This window comes from Lepisma saccharinum, chromosome 16 (assembly GCF_977018435.1).
Source record: "Lepisma saccharinum chromosome 16, izLepSacc3.1, whole genome shotgun sequence".
NCBI lineage: Eukaryota > Metazoa > Arthropoda > Insecta > Zygentoma > Lepismatidae > Lepisma > Lepisma saccharinum.
In genome coordinates this window covers 14960054-14986469 of record NC_139244.1, presented here as the reverse complement: position 1 = coordinate 14986469, position 26416 = coordinate 14960054, and the positions used below count along the sequence as shown (strand labels likewise).

General features: G+C 35.7%; 1 protein-coding gene across 3 annotated transcripts in view; it reads left to right on the top strand.

The window, feature by feature from the left end:
* Nucleotides 1-24270, top strand: part of LOC146000274 (RNA-binding protein lark-like) — a 30380-nt gene extending 6110 nt beyond the window's left edge. The window contains exons 2-9 of one of the 3 annotated variants that reach the window (XM_083137749.1): nt 1124-1149; nt 2567-2770; nt 4736-5013; nt 6356-6550; nt 7881-7928; nt 15661-15700; nt 20965-21029; nt 24174-24270. In XM_083137749.1, the coding sequence (XP_082993875.1) occupies nt 1124-1149; nt 2567-2770; nt 4736-5013; nt 6356-6550; nt 7881-7928; nt 15661-15676 (767 nt within the window). In that variant the 3' untranslated portion in view covers nt 15677-15700; nt 20965-21029; nt 24174-24270. The other 2 variants (XM_083137748.1, XM_083137750.1) reach the window with 2 other exon arrangements.
* Nucleotides 24271-26416: the final 2146 nt, after the last annotated feature.

Genomic DNA, 26416 nt, shown 5'->3' with positions numbered 1-26416 from the left:
TAAATGATCTCGACAAAGAAGAATTCTGCAAGAACTGTTGATGGAACTCTCCGTAAAAGTCGAATTGGCATACATCTCAACAAACCTGTCCATTCTCTCTAATTCCATATGAAAGCTTGAATCGTCCGCGAACACTTTGGCAGCTTCCATTGTTAAAGTCCGTATAGTAGAATCGAAACTGCAAGAACTCACTGGATCTAAATGTACAGAATTTTTTGGGAAAAAACAAGGTTTTCAAACTTCGTGCCAAATTGCATGTGTTTTGGAAAGTGAAGTAGAGGAAGAGGAAGCTTTGGAAAACTTAAGCGTTAGTGACATTTCGTGATTCAAATATGCAAGAATTGTTTCTTGTGACGTGGAGCGATCTTTCTCACAATATAAGATGCTTTTTAGAGATAATCGTCACAGATTTACAATGGAGAATTTGGAAAAAAACTATGGTGATCCACTGCAACTCTTCCAAAAAATTGCTCGCTAAGAGGTAATCATTTAGAAACTAATTTTAGGTGTTTAAAATGCATGTTATAGTTTGTTTTTGTTACCAAATGTTTTTATTTTTGTCACATATTTTCCTGTTTTTATCACATATTTTCAACATTTATGACACATAAAAAATAAATATTTGTGTTTTTTAGCACATAAAGTTCCGTTCCCTACTGATAACTATTCGATTGAGAGGAATAACATTACCAATAAAGAGGTATTGGGTGCAAATCAATGGTGCTGCTTAAATAAACAATTAGTTGTTTGTACACTGGGCACTGGCTCATCTTGTATGACTTTCATGCTGTATATATTATCTGATGTTCTCTGTATGTTTCACATGGCAATGAAATGCTAACTGGAATGTTACAGAAAATGCTTCCGTGTAAAGCATTGTCTGCTGTAAAAAATTCAATAAGATTTTTGGAAGCATTTATTAGGAAAATGCATTCGTCTAAAGCTGACCTAAGTGCTGACACCTAGATTTCTCTAAAGAACAGCTTTTGTGACAACCTGTAAGCAAAAATGTTTATATTTTTTGTTGGTTTAGAATTAATAATTTTGGTTACAATATATTCTCCAATTTCATAAGAGCCATAAATGAAATTGTAATGTACTGTTATTTTTTTTTTATTTACAGACTTACGAACAGGAAGTACACCTCCAGTAAGTACAATTGGATACATTTTTTAATAGTTATGATCAATCTTGAAATATTGTTTTCCTGTCTCCCAATAGTTATCAAATGTCAATTAAATTTTCAGTGTAGTTGTACCCTCTTTATGCAATACTACACCATTATAGTATTGCGAATAAAAAACTTTTGTATTAACGTTAATGTATGAATATATTTTAAGTAGCGCTTAATTTTGAATCTCTCTAGTTTGGAAACTGGTGACACACCGTTCACTCTCCAAGGTTTACCTTTTTTTACATAAATAATTTATAGATTCTGGTGTTTTGCAAAACCAGAAAATTTCAAATTGTTATTTCTGGCTTCTGCATACTAAAACCAATTTTGTTACCTAAAACTTAGAAATCTCTCTTCAAAATAATTTAGACATAATTGTGAAGGTGGTACAGTTTGTCAAGGACACACCATTCTATACAAAACACTGCAAAATATAACCAGTAAAATAAAATACAGTGGAACCTTGATAACTCGCACTTGAGGGTAAAATAGAAAAATTGAGGTATCAAGGATTTCGAGTTATTGAGGCCCAAAATCGCAGACTTCGAGTTATAGAGGCCTAAAGTTACTGACTCTTCTGAACGTAGGTCCCGACATGATTGTTGATCACCTGACATTGTACGTACGCACTCTACACTTCGACTTATTGAGGTCCGTGCATCTAAAACTTCGAGTTATAGGGGTGATTAGATTTTAATTTAGACTCATAGAGGTTTTTTATACTCTACCTTCAGAGTTGTTGAGCACGAACAGCATCCCATAGACGGTACAAAAATTCGTCTTATTAAAGTTTTATTCAAATTGTTGAGGTAAAATTAGTATTAAAGTGTTATGGACAATTCAAGGGAATTACAAAAAATTCGACTTATCAAGAAATTGAAGATGTTGAGGTTTGAGTTATCAAGGTTCCACTGTAATTGTAAAGTCGTCGCCTTGTAATCAAGGGGTCGTAGGTTTGATACCTGGTGGTATCCCAATTTAATTATGTCCAAAAGATAATCATAGTCAAGAAATATACATACATACTTTGGAAATATGCATTTTCTGCTGAGGTCACAGGGTGAATTGATTCACCAATTTTTATTTGGAAAAAAAATCAATACTATTAGTCCATAAAATACAAAGTTTTGTTCTAATCCATGTAAACAGCATGCCCTCTTTCACTGTTTTCCAAGATAGAAAATTGAGTGTCATAATCAGTTTAAATGTCAACACTTGACCAATTTCGAAATTTGTTCCAATTTCTGCCCCATTATATATACACACACATATCTTTGAACTCTACTGTTAAGATTTAAAAGTAGTTTTACGTACCTGCAAATAACCAAAGAAGTAACCACAAAAAAAGTTGTGCTTGATGTTATAATGTGTTCACATTTATTTGCCCTTCAGAAAACCAAAATCTTCGTTGGGAGGCTTCCAGAAAATGCAAAAGCTGAAGAACTCAGGAAGTTGTTTGTACAGTATGGTACAGTGACAGAATGTGACATCCTCAATAGATATGGCTTTGTGCACATGAAGACTGAAGACCAAGCTGCACGAGCCATTGAGGAACTGAACAATGCTAATTTCATGGGGGCTCAGATTAGTGTTGAGGTATGTTATTAGCAGCTTTATTTACTTATTTTTGTCTGTATTTTCGTCAATCTTGTCATAGCAATCAGTATTTAAATTTCTTGTGTGTGTCAATTTTATCTATTCTAAAGTCCTAGCTAGTTCACTGTTCTGGAGTGTTTTATGAGAAATGTATTATGTTGAAAACAAATAATTGGCAAAATCTGTTATTCTTTGTAAAAGTTTCAAGAGCTCTTCTTCGTGAATAGTCTGTGAAGGGAAAATTCAGTGTTGCATCATTGTGCTAAACATAGCACCAAAAAACTAGGTTAGTCTTGGTTGAGTCTGCCTGTTTGCTAAGTTTGACATTCGTAGCATATGAAAGTGGAACCTCAATTGTACATTTTCTCACATTATACGATAGAGATAAATGCTATAAAATTTCCCCACATTGTGAGTGCTTTCACCTTGCTCCCGAGAAAAACTTAAAGTTGAGTCCACTGTGTTTCTTTAAAAAACAATTGCGCACATTTTGGGTTTGAAAGCAGTATGTAAAGTGGCAGGAGTTATGGTGGTAATTCAGTCTTAATTTGGTTCAAAACTTATTACTCTATATGTTCCCCATAAAGTAATCATGCATTTTTTTTTGTTTTTAGTACATATCAAAATAACACAGCATCTTTGGTGTAAGTGGGTTTCATAATGTGCAAAAGTGTGTGCCAGGGTTCTAAATCAACTGAAGAGGAAATTAGAATTGCATATAAACATTAGAAAAATCTAGAGGTCAGGGGATTTTAAATGAGATTTTCACATATTTGCAAATGCTAATTTGATACAATAGACATTGGTAATAAAAGCCACATCACTAGAGCTACATATATATGGTGAATAAAAGACTTGATTTGAAACATGTACTTATTGTTATTACACGAAATTAACATTTCACTTCTAATAGCACATTTATATAGTTATAAGAGTATTACGTGTATTCCTGTGTAAAGGAGTTCATTTTTGTTTCTCAAATATTTACAGCAGGATTAATCCATTTTCCGTGATTTGCATAACTCAGGATAAATCAGACTTCCGAAGGTGTGTCTTCAGTAAATAAACTCTGAATTTAGGTTTAAGAAGTTTATTTTGCAGTTCATTTTGTGACTCATGAATAGAGGCATTCATATTTTGTTTTTGACGAAAACACGAAATGTGAAATAACACATTCTAATGTTAATTTTTCATGTTTCTGAAAGGTGTATGGTGCATTTTCCTACCCTGTTTTATCGCAAAATGATGCGAAATGAACTGCAAAATGCGAAATAGACTCTTAAACACGAAATTTACCGTTTATATACCGACTCGACACTTTCTGAAGTGAAGTATCCTGTGAGTTAGGCAATCACGGAAAATTGATTAATTCTGCTGTAAATGTTTGAGAAGCAAAAATGGACCACTTTATACAGGAATAAACTTAATATTCTGGTAATGTTTTAATGTGCTATTAGAAGGGATATGCTTATTTTCTGTAATTTTTAAATCAAATTTGGGATTATATTCACATTTTTAAAACCAAAATGTCGTTTTATATGCCGCTTTTTCACTGCTATAACAGTGAAATTTCATTTTATTTACCGCTTTAGAACCCGAAATTGACTGTTTTTATACCGAAATTTTGCTTTTTTATTTACCAAAAATATGTGCCACTACTCATGAATAATTAACATTGATGTGTGTTATTTTGTGTTTTCATCAAAAATGAAATATACATTCCCCTACTTATCATGAACTTGCTTCTAGAAGCTTTACTTTTATATTTTTACTGGAAACCTTCACTAAAAATTGTTGAAGTAAGATAAAACTATACAAAAAGGTCTGCAAATTATTTGAATATACCTCCATGGGAACCCTGAGTACAGTTGTATGAATACTAGTTTGCAGACTAAATCTTATTTAATTCCTGGTTTCTTTGAATGCCAATTTCTGAAAGACATGTATCTAATTTTCCCTCTGCAGCAATCAACAGGAAAGAAGAGTGGACGTGGCAGAGGTGGCTTCGGACCAATGAGAGGTCGCACTGGTATGAGAGGAATGGGGAGATCTTCTCCATACTCGCGGGACAGAGACTTCGACAGGAGAGGACCCATGAACGGCAGAGGCCCGGGACCTGACAGAATGGGCCCACCCCCACCCTCCATGAGGAATGGCTTTTATGACAGTTACGACAGAGGCTATGACAGCTACTATGCATCCCGAGGTCCACCACCACCACCGATTATGGGGTCACGAGACAGGTACGTCACCTACATAATAAATTAACTGAATTGTAATTCATGTGTACTATAATTGATGCTATCCTTACTTCTTTAGACATAATATATGTTGCTTAAATATTCATTCTAGAAGGTGGAGGTATGGCTCCACACATTCTTGTGTAAAATGTAGGTTTTATTATCACCACCATCCAGTGTCCTTTCTCCTTGTATGCCTGCCCAATGAGCGTGAATTTTTTGACGTGGGCTCAGGTTCTGTTAGGCATTTATGCATTACGTTTGCGACATTTTACACATAAAATGTGCGATTGGATTAAAATATTCATAGTGAACTGATATCATAGAATTATGAACTACTTTGTGGTCTTGCTAACAAATGAAAAACTTGAGTATGACTACGTAGCCTGGATACTTGAAAAGCATTAATGGAAACTTGTTACATGTGCGACTAAAAATGTAGCACAATTTTACTTCATTTGTCTGTAAAGCATATAGGCTACAGACACTGCTAATTTTTCTTGGTGAAATATGCTTTCACAAACATTTCAACCTTAATGCTATTAGAAACACTAACAAATTTTCTGGTTAATTGATTTCCTACTTACATGGTGTAGGACCACTTTTCATGGAATGCCTCAAAGTGACGACAATAAGCTGTTTGTGTTACTTGCGATTCGCACACTATACAGGACATCCAAAATTAGATAGTAATGATAATCACTGTTTATAACACCATTAAGCCTTGTTTCCATGATATGAAAAACTAAATATGCTGACCAAGGCAGTAATTTATTTTATTAAAAACATAAACTAAACGTAACGTTTCAACCTTCTAGCAAATTCTACAAATTTGTACTTGATACAGAGTCTGAAGAAGACCTTGCTGGAAGGTTGAAACGTTAAGTTTAGTTTGTTTTTAATAAAATAGATTACTACCTTGGTCAGCATATTTAGTTTTTATCACTGTTTATATTAGGGATGGAGGATATTAAATTTTTCTGCTGATAAAGTACAAATATAAAATTGACTAATTAAACCTCAAACAAAAATGGTTCAGCAACTTCCTTAATTATGTAACAGGTGACTACAAGCCTTTTTACCTTTGGAAAAAGAAATTCCGTGTGTAGACTTGGTATACAAAAGCAGACCATATATTTTGTGTATATTCATAAAGATAAAATGATATAATTTCATGGTAAATTACATTTTATTTACAGATATATTGGATATTTACCATTGTGTACACATCACAGAATACAGATTGGTCTGTTCCATCCGTAATTTGTATTGTTAAATTTTTTTAATTGTCTCTGAGCATAATTTTGTTTTGCTTGCTTGTGCATGGTGTGTTAAAATCTTGCAGAGAACCTGAACGCAGACCATACGCAGAACTTATGAGAAGTCCATATGAGCGAAGATCATTCTCCGACATGGCAAGGAGCCCATATGATTCGCGGCCAATGCCTCCCTCTCCAGGATATGATAGACGCACAGACTATGGTGCTAGAGTGAGCTCAGACATGTACAGTAGGAGATCCCCACCTCCACCAGCAGCAAGGTAAGTTTAATATTTGTTTGAATGAAGTACTCTGTTTATGAGAGTTTCATTGTTGAGATTGGGCAAACTATTAGAGCCTGCCTGCATTGTGCCTGTTCCAGCTGTAACTCCTTAAATTCAAGTATTCTGAACTAGTTATGTGAAAGTCAGCCTGGAAATGATTTTGAGTGAAAATATCATTGAAAAGAATAAAATCTTCAGTTTTTTCTCAAGTGGTTGAAAATGAATTTTTGTCATTTATATTATCAACCGGGGGTAGACAAATGCTGGGTGGCCAGTCACCATGGTGCCTGACAATTTCCACCTGATATATACCGTATTTACGCATGTATAATGCACACCCTAGTTTTTGATGGGGATATCTCATGTGAAGGGCAAGGGGAAAGAACAAGGAATGTCACAAAACCAGTTTTTGGAGAAAACTACATTTTAAAACTAATCTTTCCATGTTCTTTCCCAGTACCCCAAATATTCAATCGTCTCTTACATGCACATTTCTCATTCCAGTGGTTTTTGTACAGTTTTTTAGTACCAGTTCCAACCAACAGAATGAGCTGTAAACCTCAAAATCGAAAAAAATTGATGTTTCTTGTTTGTTTCCCTTACCCTTCGTATATAATGTGTAGAGGCAAGCATGCATATTTAGTTTTTGACGAAATGTGAAATAACACTTTCTAATGTTAATTTTTCATGTTTCTGAAAGGTGCGAGGTGCATTTTCCTACCCTGTTTTGTGACGATATTATTCGAAATGAACTGCAAAATGCGAAATACTCTTAAACACGAATTTACCGTTTATATACCGACGTGACACTTTCTGAAGTATTCTGTGAGGTATGCAATTCACGGAAAATTGATTAATTCTGCTGTAAATATTAGAGAAGCAAAAAGTGATGAGGAACTGAAAGAAGGGGTGACTACTTTTTTCTCAATGGACTGTCGGCAAAGGAATATGAAACTGGGTTACAAAAACTCGTCACACGTTATTACAAATGCTTAAATGTACATGGAGACTATGTAGGGAAGTGGTTTGTTGTTAACAATAACAAAGTTTTTTAAAAAAATATTTGTTTTTTAAAGTTCAAAAATGGGTACTACTTTCTGAATGGCCCTCGTAGTATTGGAGTGCATGGTCACAAAAATAATGATATAGGTGTCTTATTTCCAGAATTTTTATTTGGATTTCTAACATTCCCTCCTTTCTTTTCAAATATTAAAAGGAACATTTGAATATAGAGTAAGACTTAATTTTCACTATTTAGGTATACAATACTAGATCATTGTGTTAATGTTTTTTCTCCGCAATTTCTAAAGCTAACTGGTTATTTCAGGTATGAGAGGGAATCCCTGGACCCATATGGTGCCATTGGCGCTAGACGGTGAGTTGACTTATTACTGCCTGTTAATATTTTTTGTGATGTGATTGTAGTTAGTAGTTGGACCTCTTCATCTGATCATACGGTAACTACTTTTGAAATCCCTTCGAGAGAGACAGATAAAAGATTTAGAGTGATTAAACTGACACATTCTAGGGCAGGACATTAAATACACCCTCCTCCTCTGTCCCCAGAAAGGTGGATGAATCTGTCCAGTTAAGTTGAACACAATCAATTTGCTACTGCTGAGGTTTATTTAATAAGTACTGATTTTTAACTGTCATATGAGTATTACCTTTGTTCATAATTTGTTACATTTCAAGCAGGCGATCACTGTGCCAAAGTGGTTAGCACAGTGTGCTATGATCCCAGGGGCCTGAGTTGAATCCTAGCTTGGGCATTGGTGTTGTGTGTCTCTTCGTAGAGTTTCATCATGTCACCAACCATTCTCATAGTTTTGATTAGCCAAGTGGCAGTAGAGCGATGCTGAATATCAAAATATTTCAGTGTTGTTAATTTAATTTAGTTAGTCTTACAATGCATTTTCATTTTTGTAATTATAATCGATGCAATACTCCATCGCACACGCCAGTATATATATATATTTCTCAGAAGCGCAGTGAACTTTCATTGATAAAAGTGGTATACATATTCTGTTTGCCATGAATTGGCTTCCTTTCCCCATCCCTGATCTCATCTCTCAGTAGCCAGCCTTCCTGTTGGTATGGTTGCCCAACCGTGTATTCCTCCAATTCTGGAAACAGGGCGTTTAAGAAGATCTAGGACTATAGTGAGCTTATTTTAAATTTTTCTATTTCACCAACCCATATGGCAAAGTTCCAGAATTAGATTCACATCTTCAACAGTTATTATTTTTCAAAAACCCTCTTTTGCTGCATTCAATCACATTCTGCAGACAATAAGTGACATATTTCTTAATTTTAAATTATCTTCTTATTTTGCAAAAAAAAAAAAAAACCTGGTAGCGGAATATTGAAGTAAGAGCCATATGGAAAACAAGTTGGTAGCTCAATGCCAGAGTATTGACACAGAATGATATTTTTACCCCTTGAATACTGGCGTGTGTATTGTGGGTTCGAATCCCAGCCTGGGCATGAGTGTGTCTTCATCAATTTCATCATATCATCACTCTCCGTCATCGTTAGGATTATCCAAAAGTTACAGAAAATTGATGGCGCATTTAAAAATCAAACCCAATACAAATTACAGGTGCCGTCATTAGGTGAAGAGGTTCAGTGTATATTATGTAAAGTTGAGGCTGGTAATAGATTAATTTTAGTTGTCCTCTTAGATTGGCTGTTTTTGGGCATGCCTGGAGGGCCCGTGTACTTTTTCTACTTGGTATTTTTAATAGGCTCCCTAACCACTTAGATGTAAACAATGTAATTTTGTAGTACCTTCTGTATAACACCAAGCTAGTGAACCCTGAGATAATTACCATAGATACAATACCATAAAGATGCTTTGCATGCCTTCTTATACTAAGTAAATACTAGTTGTACAAGTAAGACCTCGTTAACTTTCTAATTTTTACTTTGTTATATCAGAGGTGTGATTTATTTTTAGTTTATTCTGTAAGCTTCTCTGATCATTTCATACAATACGAGGTTTCTATAACAAGAGGATTGGTTTTCCCGTCCATGTGGAACTGTGCTCAGTAATGCAACTGATTAGGAAAGCTTATTGGTTGTATGGTTTGAAGATTGTAAGTTGTTATATTTGAAAGTTAAAAAGCTGATTTACGGCTGGGTGGATTTTTAAAGAGAAATATACCATTTGTGTATTAGATCAGGGATTTCAATATGTACATAATTTTGAAAATTATCTGACTTATTTGGGTTGAAGTTCCTCACATTGATGCACTAGTTGCCATTAATGGTTCTGAATCTAATTTTTCCAAGTTTTGTAGGGGCATTAGTATGTTATGTAGAATAATTATCGAAATAAGTTTGAAAGTTTGAGAACTGACTCAGTTTAGTTTTGACAAAGTACTACTATTTAGAGGAGAAAATGCTTTCCAGTGAACAGCAATTCTTTGGCTGTCTTGGAGTACTCCAGATTGTCATGCAAGGCTCTAAAGGATTTCATGTTTGAGACTAGATGCTGTTTGATCGGCAGTTGAAAACATTTGAAAGTCTGTATCTATTCCACATATCTTCGAAGTCTGCAAACATTTTGACAATTTTTTATGGAAATGCACAACATGATGTAACAGGTCAATGCAGATGGCAGCATCAGTCCATATCCAAGATGACAGTAAACCAATGTCTGCTCGCAGAAAAATTTATACTTTATTGAATATGGAAGTAAAAAGTAATTTTTCACAAAACAGGTAGTAAGTGATTACAATGATTAGGCATGTGTGTACACACATTATAGTGAGCCATGTTAAAACAATTTTTAGTTTTTTTAAAAAAAAAACATCATCTAAACTTGGACTATAGTGTTTTACTAGTGGTGAAAATAAAAATAATGTGCAAAACTCGTGGTTTTCATTGTAATGTACATTTCCAGGATATTGCTATGAAGAGAATGAAGTCATGTGTGTAACTTCTTCAAACTTTTATATGCCAGGATTTGTTACAATTATACTGTTTTCAGTGGAATCGCTGGATATTCTTGCCATATTTATGGTGAGTCAGTCAAATGGGGAGATTTAAAAATTTAACAAAAATTAGAGAGCAAATATTAGTTAATTTTTGAACATGAATGTACTGTACATGAGTTGAAATTACTACTGTACCTGAAAAATGTTAATATGGTGACAGTAAGATGGCATCCTAGGTGTTGCACACATTGTTGGTGTCTCAGAGTAAATCCGCCCATGACGTTTCATAGCATCTCCAACGGAATGTTGTGGTTCTCTTGCCAAATTCGCCCCTTCAAATTATCCCTGGTTCTTGGAGGGTTGTCCTTGAATACTTTGGATTTGAGGTAACCCCAAAGGAAAATGTCAGGAGCCAGCAAATCGGGTGACGGAATATCGCTGAATGTGGTGATGAGACGACCATGAAATGAGAGTCTAAGCACTGCCACACTGGCAGTATGGATAGTTGCACCATCTTGCTGGAAGAGTGCTTCTTCATCTGGGTCATAGTCATCGAGGACAGGCAGGAAAAAGGTTACAAATATGTCAGCATAATGTCATGGGCGGATTTACTCGGAGAGTCCGACAATGTGTGCAAAACCAAGGATGCCATCTTACTGACACCATATTAAAAAGAAAATTAACATTTTTCAGGTACACTAGCAATTTCAACTCATGTACAGTACATTCATGTTCAAAAATGAACTAATATTTGCTCTCTATTTTTTGTGAATTTTTTTAATCTTCTCGTTTGACTGCCTCACCCGATATAATTCATAACAATTTTGTAATGTCTGTTACTAACTTTGCACATGAAAAAGTAAAAAAAAAAAAAAGGCTTTTGTCAACAATTGCTTGCAACTTAGGGTAGAATGTTCTCATGGTAAATTGGTGCATTGTTCCATGTTCCTGCTTAACATATTATTTCTGAGGTTCTTGCTGTGATATTTTTGTTTCTAATGGAGCTCCCCCCAAGTTAATTGTTGCTGATTTGTCTACGTTGTTATCTTATATTGTCTCCTTAAATAACACTGGCTCAATTGCTTGGTGCAATAGTGGAATAATAGAAAGTGGCCAAAGCCTGGAGATTGAAAGAGTACACCATATGAGCTTTGTGGAACACTATTCTGATCCATCCTTTACCATGACCAAGATTTTGGCAGGTGTCCTAAGATAGGGAAATTTGTCTGACTATTCAATGAATGGTGTAGCTCTCTGGGATTCACTCAGCCTTCAATCAGTGGATTCTTGCGAGAAAAGTTTTTAGATCACATCTGATGATATCTCCCACCTCCTATGCCTTCATGGTGTGGTGCAATACAAATTTCATCCAAGATGAATATTCTTTCCTTGTTATTTAATAGTTTGTGATTAATATGATTAAGAAGCATTGTAAATAGTAATTAAAGATTAATATAGTTTACTGACTGAAGATAGGACGATCATTCACGGTTAAGAACACACACATTTAATTGGGTCTACTAGGGGCCCCTAATACATTTAATTGTGTAACTAGAGAATATTAAATTGATTACAATAAGAAGAACACTACAAAATTTGACATTTTGTTTGTAATTATGGATTTAACTTTGCCTAAGTGGGGCTTGAACTTAACATGTGGGGATTCTGCTTTAATTAAGTAATTTATGAAGTTTCATGTTTTATTTCTGATCAACGATTAGTACTACTATTCTACATTTATAGAGTAAAATATTATTTTGGTTATGTTCGAAATAGCTAATACTTTTTTAATAAACTGCTTGTTTTTAACGAGGTTTTACTAAGCTGGTGAATTACTTCATTTAACTCAGCTAACAGGGCATTGTTGCATGTATATAAATAGATATATTATTAAAGGTGTAGAAGGTTGCATGTCTGTACTTTTGGTCTCTTCCAGATAGTGTGACCGTTAACATTGCTGTCGACTAATGCGCATGTTCACCATGTATCTGTGCTGCTTGCAGAAGCACCTGAATTTTGTTGCGTTTCAAGATGTGAAGCTAAAAATTTTGCGTCAGTGAAAATAGGTCTTCAACATTTATTGTGGAATGTATCTTTTTTCAAAAGAAAACAAAAAAAAGAGAAACGCTCATTGTGATTTATTTCACACGTTCATGTATAATTTTTTGTGTGTACGTAAATTTTGCGTAAAAAAACTCCAGTAGCAGTCGAGTGAAGGTGCTTTTTCAATAGTTGCTGTATCAGCTGAGTTAAAAAGAATAACACGAATGCGTCTTTCTTATTATATCGTAGCTATCCCGCTCCGTCTCCTCTTGATCGTGACATGCCACCGCCTCGTCGATTCTAGATGGAATGCCCCTTTATGTGTCTTCTGTGGAAGTTCAATGCGGCTCGCATATGTGTAGTATGCGTTGTATTTACATTTACTGGAAGAGCGAGATCCTAAGGAGTCGTCGGAAGGTGACAGCGGTACAAAAGAATTCTTGTCAAGACATTTAATCTCTTGCTACACGTTCACTATGTAACCTAGAATAGCGTTTGTTTCATAGCGTTAATTTGAAAAGAAGAAATTGGACATTTTTTTATGTTCCGTACTTGCATAATAGCCAGCATGATGGATCTTTAACGTCTTTAATGTGTGTGGCAGTAAATGGATGTCAGACCAATTCGTGTTCATTGTCCTCAGTGTTTATGTACTATCGATGATTGTTGCAAAGAATTCTTTTCAGAACATGTTGAGAAAGCTTCTTGTTGTCTCATTTGATTGTAAGTGAAAACAAAAGCTTAATAGTTGGCTTTGATTCTGCTCAAATCATATTCACTTTTAGAGTAATTTTAAGTCTTTAATTTTATTTAGCTAACATTTTTCATTCTTAGCATTAGTCTTCCATTTGCTGTTGAAGCTTTTCTCACGTACCATTAATGTATCAGTCATTAAATAAATATATAGGTTCTTTCATATATATAAATGTGTAAATGTTACGTTCCCTACAACTTGCCACGTAACTAGCGATGGGAAATATAAAAATATGCATGTATATGTTTATCTGCTATTGGAGAAACAGGAGAGGGAGTTTTTTTTTTATTTTGAACTTGGATGTGTAGCTTTCATTATTTTGATCAGAATATTCTTATATTCAGATAATGCTTCAGATTAGTTAATATCTGATCATTTGCTTTCCCATCGCTAGCTTCATTGTTCTAGGAAGTAAGACAGTATTTATTACTATATAGTATAAGAAGGCATCTCGTTTAGTTATACTTTAACTGACATACGAATTATTGCGACCAGAATTGGTTAGCTGTATACATTTTTAACATGCAGTTTCAAATTTTACGCATCAGTATGGAGGCCCATCACAAAGCTGAATATTCAAGCAGTTCATTATGACAATTAAGAATAGTGCTAAAGAAACTTAACGACATTTGTCTTCTGTAGAGCAAAATGCTTATAGGATGATGCATTGCTGTATACATGGTTCTACTAAATTGGTACATAGTTCTCCATAGTTAACTCACTACTCAATGTGGAAACTACAAGATCTTTGTGCAATGGAAATTTAAGACATTCACATAATTGATTTTTAACTACAGAACTGTCTACGTCGTCCCTACTTTCTACATATTAAAAAAAAAAATTCTCAAAGGATCATTTCATGTGGTAAACATTGTGGGATGGGTGGGTTTGTATTCATATTTTGTAATTTGCCTCGCATAAAATGTTACTTGCATTGGTCTTGACTGTGGCACCTAATAGTACTGCTTACAGAACTGGAAATCAACTTGCTTTAACAAAAAATAAAGTTTTAAATATTGGGCATGTGGTACAGTCAGATGATTTGCGTTCTCATCCAATCAAGCTGAAACAGGTTACATATTGCAAAACATTGACATTGCATATTGCGTTGTGGTGCATTATTCACATGTAAAATTGATCAAACTTTTATTTTTTCTAAAACTATCCAATATTTTGTTCATATTTTTCATCGTGATACCAGTGTGAATATTACAATTTTTTTGTCCATGATGATTAAATTAATTTTGTGGCATACACATAAGATTTGATAAATGGCAAGATATGCTATTTATTACCCATTTCTAAACAAGCGATGAATAGGTAATCATTATAAACATTTCACCAGGTCAAGCGGAAAATAGCAATTCATATTTTCTGTGTAGTAAAATGCAAAATCTAGCAGTTAATAGTTTGAAATTTTACATGCGAAATAATTCTTCCGATATTCCATACGTTGTAAGTACATATGTTGGTGTAATGGTTGTTATGATGAGATTAACTGTAAGAGAAATTGACTCCTCGTCATACGATTTATAGATTCATTGGGGGGGAGGGGGGGATGATACACATGTCACGTTTGAACAGAGAAATAGAATCCTGTGCTGTGTACTGTTACCACACATTTAGTTCATGATTGCAAAAGTTTCAGGTAAGATGACATTCTACAGTCGTTCCGCAACACTTGGGGCCAAAATTAAATATGGGGGCTGCATCAGAAAGTGTTATATTTAGGTCGAAATATGCTTTGCTTTCCTGTGAAGTTCTTTGACAGATTGCGAACTGTTACTGAAGAGCAGAACATCTGGACACCGTCAAAGCTGTCGCCGAGTTCCTTGACAATAATAATTGCGGTTCAACAGGCATATTACCGTTGCGTTCACATCAAAAGGATTGCGTGCGCTGCCGTCTCATAAAACATGAAGTCATGAGTAAGGTTAGTATGCGTTAGTGTTGAAATATCCTTGTAGTACATCTCGTAGCGTTGCATGGTTTTTACCCGTTCCCTTGCGTGTGGCCAGTAGGCTCATATTTTTCAGAACTTGCGATATATCATTCTCTTCAACCATGTAACATAAATTGAAATTTCGACATTTGAATGCCCCGTAAGTACCGTGATGCTTATTACCTGGATTTCTCTCAAAAACTAAAAAAATGCGTTTCCTGATAAATTTCGATCTCCTTTTGTTCCATGCGAATGTTAAATATTTTTCTTTTTTGTTTGCTTCTATATAAAGATGTATCGTTATCCAATTGTAAAGGGGCTTATTTTTATCCTTTGTTTTTTACTTTGTCTGTACTTAAAATTCCAGCTGTCATCTTGGACTGTCTTTTACTAAACAAGATACTAATGCTTGTCTTTTGTTTTTCAGCATTCATGCAAGATAGGCTGGACAGACTCCTTGGTTACAGGTAGGCATATTTTTTTTTTTTTTAATATTTTTTTTTATAGCATGTGTATATACTGTGTAGTAACCTTCAAAGAAATGCCATATGAATACCTGCGCAACCTGACACAGGTCAGTTACAGCCAGTGGGGTATGCTAACTCCTCCCATTCAGTAGTGTGTGAATTTAAAAAATGAAGTTTTTGGCCTGGGAGAGAGGGGATGGAAGGGTGCTCACATTCACATTTTTTAATATTTTTATTAGGGATGGGACCGATTAATCGGTATTCTATCAGTATCGGCCGAAATAGGCATATCAGTTTGTCAGTAAAATTACAGATTTTTTACTGATCTGATATATCGATAAATATCTGATAATTTAGTAGAGTAATTTTTATGGGTAATCTCCATGCCCAAATTTCTAAAAACGTAAATGTCTAAATATGCAATTTCTTTTTCACTGCAGTCACCTTGAAACACACTTTTATTAAGGAGGTCAGTGAACCTTTCAGGTTCTTCAAGGACAATTTCTAATTTTATATTGGAGCGGTAGAATATCTGTTATCGGTATCGGTAAATTTTATATAGTTACTTTCGGTATTGGCCAAAATTTCATATCGGCCCATCCCTAATTTTTATTGCTTCAAAAACTCATTAAAACAAAAATAGTAAGTGATGGACATAAAGTATTTTCAGGTTTACTTATGTAAAAAGCAGCCTGTTACATTCAATCTCATGGTGCAGCACTCAAGGCGACAAGTGTTTTTCTCAATACAAGGATGTTTGACTTTAATGCTATGGAAGACAGGTTCACAGCGACATAAAGTAAGGGGGTTCCCCATGGTTGGTTAGTAATCAAAGGAATAACAGTGTCAACCCTAACCCTGAGGGTCTAACTTATTCCACACCATATTTAACACCTTCGTCTATTGACGTCAGTGCAGATTGCTTTTGCTGCTAGGTTCAGCAGGTTTGCGTTCCAATTATGGGCAACACAATGATGTTCTAGGTTTGCAGGAAAAGACTGCTCTGCCCAGTGGAATTGTGAACAAGCCGGCTCTGTGTATCGTGGATAATGTAAAGGAAAAACACTCGTAAACTATAGTTTTTCCCTGTGGACTTTATCAGTGTGTGAAGCAGCATTCACACTTGCTAATCAATTTATTTCCTGTGTTTTAGTGTGGGCTTCGGAGTTTAGCTAGCCTAAAATATATGCAGCAGGTATAAGCAATCTACCTGATTGATATCTCCCATCCACCTGTTTACGGTAGTAATTCTCACGGGCGAAGATGAAAGATTTTGGGGACATAAAATAATGTAATGAGCAATAATCAGGGTAGTTGAGCAGGAATGATGCACTAGGTAGAGGGAAGCAAAGGCAGGGTGGTGGAGGCATGCTTCAAGGTCCTAATTGAGGAGGTTGACTGTCGTCAGATTGGGCATGTACATCATATCATTGTACCTGCAATGGCACAAGGTATCTGCCAAGTTTGTAATTGTTCGACCTTTCATATTTAACTAGTGACAGGAAATAGTAATTTCTGAACATGGCATGCTTTCAACATATTTTTATGTAGAAACATGCTTTCTTAGCTCTGCTTTCATTCACACTTGACCAGAAATTGCTTCTGGTAGTCCTCCAATGCAGCATATACATACATAAACTTGCACATATATACAGATAGTATAAAAGTAGGTCCTACAGATGGCTTTTTATCGCATACAACCTAACCTGGCACAGAGGTCTGTTGCATCAGATGTAAATATTCCACCTCATTCTGTGTTCTGTGGACATTGCGTGGTTATTTGCTTAAGGTAGTAATGGTGTATCTTTGTTTTATTGGCAACTTCAGTATTTGCATACATTCAGCTCTCTTAATGGAGTCTTAATAAAAAAAAAAGGAAAGCGCATCACCAAGCCAGGTTTTCCAGTAACCTGGATATCTTGGAAAAATCAACCTCCAAGTGAAAGAAAATGAGAATTTTGATAATGTGTAAAAATAACAAGTGTAAAAGTCAAGTATTTTTGTACTTGGCAAGTTTTGGGAACACAATTTCTACTATTTCCTGAACCAGCTTCCGATGGGAAGTATTCTATATGCATGGTTTTTTAGTGCATTTTTGTTAATTTGTTTTGAATAGTGTAGAATAAACTTTATTATTTGAATAAGTTTAACACAAAAAATATATATATATATTTTGTTACAGCACCAAGGTTGGTTTGTAATATTTCAAACTTGCCTGGGAAGGTCAGGTAATTGTTTTGTGAAAATGAGTAAAAACTCTGTACACATTCTGTTATTAGGTAGTGGGTGGTGTCTGGGGGAATAACCATGCACATGCAATGACCGATAACTTTTTTTTATTTTTTATTGGAGATATGCGACTACACTTTACTGCTAAGGAAATGAGATGAAGGTACGTCAGTCTGACTCAAAAAAGAGATCTTCAAAGTGAGTAGATATGTTAAAAACAACTGAACTTTTCATTTTTTTGAGTTATGTTACTTTGGTTCTCACACGGTAATTGGTGTTTGCTGTAAAGGAAGTCAGTCTGTAACATTTTCAACTCTTGAAGATATTTTTTTATTAGATGACATGTGATCTGCTGTCTTGCAACAGACATTGTTAAAGCAAGTTAGAACCTGCTACTTTTTCTTTGAAGTGGCTCCCTCCCAATCATCCGAGTATTGAACCTGGGAATACAATTTTTCTCCCACCACCATCTTTTTCTTTTAACAAACTGAAATTTATCTGTTGAAGACAGTCTAAAGACCACATGTAGCAGGGTGGTCATCACATCATGCTACGATGCGAGGTCCTGGGTTCAAATCCTGGCCTGATCGTGGATGTTCTTCACGAGTTTCCCTTCCACCAGTTTTATCATATCACTCATTCCCATATTCACGATTAGCCAAAAGTGATAAAGTAAACCCAATCAAAAGATATCCAGCAAAATAATGACTTTAAAATAGTGTGAATTGTGCATCTCTTTCAGATGAATATGTATTTGATTTTATATCCAATAGTTATAGCTGTTGCAAGGAATTTTCGTTGAGGTCAGGCCTAGTTTATCATTATAAACTAAATGTCATCTTCGGGGAAGATTATTTTACTTGAAACATTTTTTGCCCAAACTGTTTTTAATGTACTGGAATATAGGCATTCTATATTTAGCTCATGAAGGGATACCTTTGAATGTAAGGCAGCATTTAGACCAAAGTGACATGTGACTGGGCGAGGTTCACCAACAGATGGAGGTGACTATGCTACTGGGAAAACAGCCTGGTTCAACTGACACATGTGCAGCTTGTCATGTCATTTTTGTATGAAAGTGTGCATTTATTTCTGAAGGTTCACTCCCAAGTGACATCGTTTCTTTAATCTAAAAGCTGCCTTCAGGGGAATTTTAGTCCTGAAGGTTGTGGTGTCTCTCATAAAAATATTAGAATTTACAATATTCGCTTCCCATGGAACAATTTACTTTCTTGGTATTCAGTTGCTTGATACAAAAGTTCCGACTTCCAACTTTTTAAATTAGTAGCATGAATGTTGGTACTACCAATTAATACATGTTTATGATATTGCATTTTTCATTGAATTTTTTGGAAATTTCACTTTAAAATCCAGGAATTTTACTTGAATTTTGTTATGGAATAGCTATCCCGATGCATTTGTTTGTGAATATGTATTTCATAACATCTTGTTATGTTACCACTACAGTGCTGGTCCACAATCTGTTAAACCTTGGGTATGGCATGTGCCATAGGGGCCCTATACAAGGGATCCTTGATGTAATCCCATTGGAAGGAACCTTATGCTTCTTAAATTAGGTGACCTTGTTGGCAGGAAAGACTAGCACAATTAGATCAGGCACTTCAGAGAAAAGCACCTAATCCAACACTGGAAATTTGACATTTAGGTACACAAAGTGAGTGTCAAAATGTGATAGAGGCCTTCATCACATTGAAGTGATAAAGGGCCCCTTCGTGTTGAATCTAGTTGTAACTGTGCCATTAGTAGAGGCACATATTTTTGGTAAATAAAGAAGCAAAATTTCGGTACAAAAACAGTATTTCAGGTTCAAAAGCTGTAAATAAAATAAAGTTTCGGTGTTATAGCGGCGAATAATCACATCAAAAGTGCTATATAAAATGATATTTTGGTTTTAAAATTGTGAATATAATCCTAAAATTGATTTAAAAACTGCACTTACAGTAGAGCGTCGATTATCCGAAGTAATTGGGGGACATGGGTGTTCGGAAAACTGGTTTGTTCGGATAATCGAACTGTACATGTTTATTTGCCAAAAAGAAGTACTGTACAGTAAATTTATTCATAAAAACAGGCATCTCTTTAAGTATTACAAAGTAACGTACAAAGGCAACTTTAGTAGGAATATATAGTATGTGGTACAGTTTATTAAACAAAAATATGTACATATTACATACGCATTTTGCATGAACAATACATACACCGACAGAAGTGGGCTGATTGTTGAAACACAGCGACTGGCGGCTTGGCCGGTCAGCAGCACCTTATGAAGGCCCCATTAGAAGCAATGTTCCGCCAGCGGTGGCTCAGTGCGGCGACTACTGTGGGAAACTTGGTTTGGGAGTGAGGGGGATGATGGACGGTAGGGTGGGAGAGTAACAGGTGCCGAGCGAGTACACAGTTCGGTTAAGCGGTCGTTCGGTTGACCGACGTTCGGATAATCGACGCTCTACTGTATTACACAAAATAAACTTATCCCTTCTAATAGTACATTTATGTAGTTACCAGAGTATTAAGTTTATTCCTGTGTATTTGCTTCTCAAATATTTACCTCAGAATTAATCAATGTTCCATGAATTGCATAAGTCCCAGGATACTTCAGACTTCAGAAAGTGTCGCGTCTGTATATAAATGGTAAATATCATGTTTAAGAGTATATTTCGCATTTTGCAGTTCATTTCGCATTATTTTGTGACAAGACAGGTAGGAAAATTCACCTCACCTTTCAGAAACATAAAAATGAACGTTACAGGATGTTGTTTCATTGTTGTAGCATGTCCAGATAAATTACACCAGTAAAAGTGAGCTTGTCAAAGAGAAATGATCCATAGACTTTACTACAAGAAATGCCACAAAAGACAATTGCGGGTGTGTGTCATAATTTGATAGGAATTTGCTCTCCCCGAAATATATGTATCGTGACTGCATACTCGGAACGTTGCTCCTTTATTGCTCCATTTTCTGGTAATAAAATTATGTTTAGTTTAAGTTGTCGAATGGTTTGCTTACTGTTGCAGGTTTCTGTCATGATGGCTATTTCGTCCTGCAGTAGACCGGGAAAGATCAAAAGTGTATGAAAGAGGTATGATTTATACTTTTATCAATTCCTTACAAACCTTTTCAGGATAATACTGCTTTTTCCCAGGATAATATCTATGCCTGTACCATTTTGTGTAATTGTGTTTTGTAACAGGCTGGGTACAAAATAATTTTATGGGTTAAATTAAAGTGTGCCTTATTTGAGACACATATAAGCTAACAGTATTGACAGCCAAGAAATTTAATTGCCTAGTTGCAAATATCGAGAGTACTACGCCATAAATTTTAGGCACCGTTTTGCCATGCTTGGAGACAACTGTGTGATGCTGCCATCTTTAGAGGAAAAATTGGTTATCAATGTTTTTATAAGTGATTATAAACAACTTATAATGGCATTTTTTTGCATCACTTTTATATTCCTTGAGAAATTAAGCATGTCGCAGTTGACATTCGAAAACTTAGTTCTCTGCTGTCTTGCGTGAAATGGTCAATTTTACCAATCTACTAGAGTTGAGAACACCCAAGGAGCCTTGTTTTGTGCTGGTTCTTGTATCCCAAATTTGTTGCTTAGTATCATTCAGATAACTTGAAATTAAATTTAGGGAAATGCACCCACACTTGATTTGAAAATACAGAAGTGTCTAGCAAATTGTACACATCAGTATGACAAAGTAAGATACAGGGTGGCTACTCATTGGGAATTCTGCATGAATTATTGGCTCCGGGAATTTTACATGAATTTTTCTTCGTAGACATGAAAAATTGCAACTTCTATTCTATTCATCCAAATCCCATTGAATTTATACATTATTAGGGATTGGACCGATAATCGGTACTCTATCGGTATTGGTCGATATAGGCATATCGGTAAATTACAGATAATTTTACTGATCATATATATCGATAAATATGATAATTTAGTGCAAAATTCTGCCATTTTGTTGTAATTTGTATGGATAAATCTCCATGCCCTACTTTCTAAAAAAGTATATGTCTAAGTATGTAATTTCTTTTGCACTGCAGTCACCTTGAAACACACATTTATTAAGGATGTCAATGAACCTTTCAGGTTCTTCAAGGACCATTTCTAATTTTATATCGGATTAGTAGAATATTGGTATCGATAAATTTTATATCTACTTTATCTGCAGGGCTCGAAAAATCCCGGTCACCATGGTGACTAAAAAATTTCAGCCTGGCTACTGTGATCTTATGCTGTAATATGTACAAAATTTTGATGATTCTAAGTTCAAATTGCAGTACAGCGTAATTTAGCAATTTTTTTTTTTTAAATCAACGTTGTGAACATTTAAGTTTCTCAGTAATGATTTCTTTGTTCCCCAACACCCCATTTCATCTTTTCTCGAATCATTTAGCGATGTTTTGAATACAGTGATGCTCAGTGTTTCAAAAGTTGCCCAACCCAAACTTTGAAAATGTGTATCATGTGAAGGAAAGAAAACTCTCTCTCTCTCTCTCTCTCTCTCTCTCTCTCTCTCTCTCTCTCTCGATGATAAGAAAGTTTCCCGAGAGAGGAAGAATTTATCTCTTTTCTGCATCCTTCCTTCCTTCTTTATTTCTTTCTAGAGAGAGATAAACAAAGAAGGAAAGAGAGAGAAAACAATATCTACAGGAAGGAAAGGAGTTTTCTTTCTTTCTTCTTTCTTTCTTGAGAGACGAAAGGAAAAGGAGAGAGGACAAAGAAAGAAGGAAGGAAAGCAGAGAGAGATATTTTTCTGTCTTCTCCCTCCCTCCCTATATATATATATATATATATATATATATATATATATATATAAATCAAAGAAGGTAAAAGGAAACACTCACCGGACAGTAGAAAAATTCAAATTTTTTGCTAACTTTGTACCATCATCAATGTGGATCAAGAATAGGATCAGAAAAGGTGCCAGAAGGGCATATAAATACAAATGATGGAGACAGTAAACACTTACCACACGAAGAGAAATAATTCTATATATCGCGATATATGTCACATTTTCAAAGTAGGAGGTAGAAAGATCTGCGTCACATGGAGTAGAGGTACAGAATACTGACCGTAGTGTGTCTACGATCAGTGTTGCCACAAACAGTTGATAGATAAAGTACAAAAAGTACTTTAACCAGTGTTTACTGTAAGGTGGGTGGGTGGGTAGTTTCTGGGAGGAGAGGAAAGGGTTACTGGTTGAGTCGGGGGGGGGGGGATAGTGGCGTTCATGTCTGCTATATAGGCCATTTCCCTGCGGAAAGATGTCAGTGGGGGTTAAAAGATGGATGATGGCAACACTGAAACAGGTATGGAAGGTGGTGTTATGGCTGTTGGTGTGGATGGCAACTGTGAAATTGGGAGTTTTGGGTGGAGGGATGGTGATTATTGATTCTTAGGTTCAAGGGGGTGGAGGTTTTGCCTAAGTAAAAGTTGTCGCAGATTTGTCAGATGAGTGTGTAAATCAGGTTGGATGAGTGGCAGGTGCCCTTAGGGTGAAGGGTGAACTCACCTGCAACTGTGGGGATTAGCAGGGTGGGAGAGGTGATAAGTATGGCATCTGGGTTTGTTGCACCTTGAGCTGGAGAGAGTGGGGTGGAAGGGGTGGGAGCAAGATATTTCGGAGTTGGGGGGGGGGGGGGTGATGGAAGACTACCCTTGGTTTATCCCGAAAGATGTCCCTGGTGTCAGGATCACTGTGCAGGATGGGAGGAGGGAGTGGAGGGTATGTCTGATTTTCGTAATGTACGAACTGTGGCGTTGGTACAATGTTGCCAGAGAAAGACGATAGGAAACAAATATAAGGTACTTTTACCAGTGTTTCCTATCGTCCTATCACCAGTGTGAAAGTACCTTATATTTGTTTCCTATCATCTTTCTCTGGCAACATTGTACCAACGCCACAGTTAGTATTCTGTGCTCCTACTCTTCGTCATTCTGTGAACCGCTTTCTTCTCCGTTGAATATGTGGCCGAGGCTATGAAATATCAAACTTTTTTCTTTAATGTGGTAAGTGTTTACGGTCTCCTTCTTCATTTGTGTTTATCCGCCCTTCTGGCACCTTTTCTCATCCTATTCCTGTGTATAATGCTTCACATTATAGTGCCAGCCAGACTTGATAGAAATTAAAGGGTGAGGTTTAGCTAGGGCTAGGGACAGGAGGAACCAAAAACTAATTAAGGTTTTAATTTTCTATCATTTCAGGACCATTGTTTGCTGCGCATGAAAACAATTTTTTTTAATTCTGCAACATTCCATTTTTGTAAAGATGACATTTTAAAATAAAAGTTATGAATTTTTACATTTTTCTTTTAATCCTAACAACTACTTACGGTATGCTTTGCTATTTAGTCTAAATATGAAGGAAACTGCTTTTATTTAATGTTTGGAAATTTGTTCTTGTAGTATGCATTTGTTAGACTAGACACCTTCTGAATATTTTTTCTGGATTCCAGCAGACTAGCAATTTAACTACAGGAATGGGATATGTGAAAATTGACAATGCAGGTTTGTGTAGGAAACCTCATCTTAAACAGTTTTATAAAATGATCATAAACCTGTGAAATTGGTTCTGTGAATGATTTGAATTTGGCAGATCCCCCCTGTGGCCTGTAAAAATTTAATTGAGAGCCAATGGTGGTGTTACAAGTCAGAAGTGTGCATGACTGTACAAGCTATCTTGAATTCCAATGCAACTTCCTTGGTATTCAGCATCTTGACACCACACAATGCTGCATAGTGCCCCCAAATTTTCTGAAATTGCTCTTGCACACTGGAAAAAATCTGTATATAAAATACTTGTGATAGTATCAACTGAGAAGGCCATACCAGTAAAATTGCTGATAATTTTGAGTATGATGTTTCTATAAATAGCCTTTAATATCTGCAATTATATTATATCTACCAACACCAATAACCAATATTTTACCGATCATATATGGGTCTACTCAGTTTTTTTTAAAATTTTGTTAGTGAAGCCATAATTCATGAAACTTCTTTTTGGGAAGCAAATTTGTAAGTGATGTGTTTTCCCAGGCAAAGTTATATAGATGATGTGGTTTTGTTCATTGAGAAGAACAAGTCATATTTCAGATATATGCCTTGACCATAATTGTTTAATGTTGCCATAATGAGGATAGAACATTTTTCTGCATGATATCATTGTTAATTTATTGCTTAAACTAAATTTACAATATGTAAACAAAGTAATGGACTGTAAAAACACAAATCTGTTTATTGTAATAAAATAGTATCTTGGTTGTCATTATCAAGATCTATCTATGATGCTAAACATTGAGTGAGATTGTCCTATGAGGTTTCGACAGGATAGAGCACCAGTTCATTATGCTACATGTTAACTGCCATATCGGTATAGGATTTAATTTCAAAAGTACAAGGTCCATTCAATAAATAACTGGAAAAGTTGTATAAAAAGTCGAAAATACGACCATATTTGGTGTTTATTTTGTAGTGGCATCCTAGAACTATTAACAGATGGGCCTGGCACGCCTGCCTCGCGAACAGGGTGCTGGGAATCAGTGAAACAAGATGGCGGCACCCTTGCAGGTTTGCACCAACTTGGAGCAGCGAAGTGTCATTAGATTTCTGTTAGCTGAAGGGTTGGAACCAATCGAAATTCAGTTTGATGGCAAAGCTGTTTGAGTCAAACACGAGTGTTCAAGGTTCACCACGTCCAATTTTAGTCACAGAGAACATCGCGAGAGTTGACGAGTTGTTGTGGGAAAACAGGCATATTATGGTAAGATTGCATCAGAAATGAACGTTAGTGTCGGATCAGCCTGCCATATTGTTCATGACATACTGATGTTCAAGAAAGTGTGTGCAATGTGAAACGCCCTCCCTTGCCCGGGAAAACAAATGCTACCACTACCTAGATAGAGGCGGCAAAATCTCCCTCGGACAAGCGAAATAGCGTTACGGTCCAGGTTAAGTTCGTGTGTAGGAGCCGGTGACCGACAGTGCATAGTGATAAGCCATATTGAATAAAGACAAAGACATATGTACTTTCAAATTACCACCTCTTTACCTGTAGCCGGGAAGCGGCTAGCTGCATACCTGAAAATCACAGGTAGCGACATGGGTACGAAATGATATAGCCCAAAATTAACATGAAAAATAAAAAGTATATTCTATTCATAACCAACAAACAATGGAATTATTACAGGTCCCCACTCTTGCATTCCACACACATTCTCTCTATGGGGTCATCGACACAAAGAATGATACATGACATGTACAGGTGTTATGACGATAAGCCCTTATTATTGCATTCTCAATTAATTTTACCTTAATTTTTGTCTAATCAGGTCATTTGTGATTTTGCTCCAGTGCTACTCAAATCCTAGCCAGCCCTTACTTAAGTTCACCTTTTTTTAAAAAGAAACTAGTCGGCGCGGTGACTATACATTATTTGATCGGCATAAACA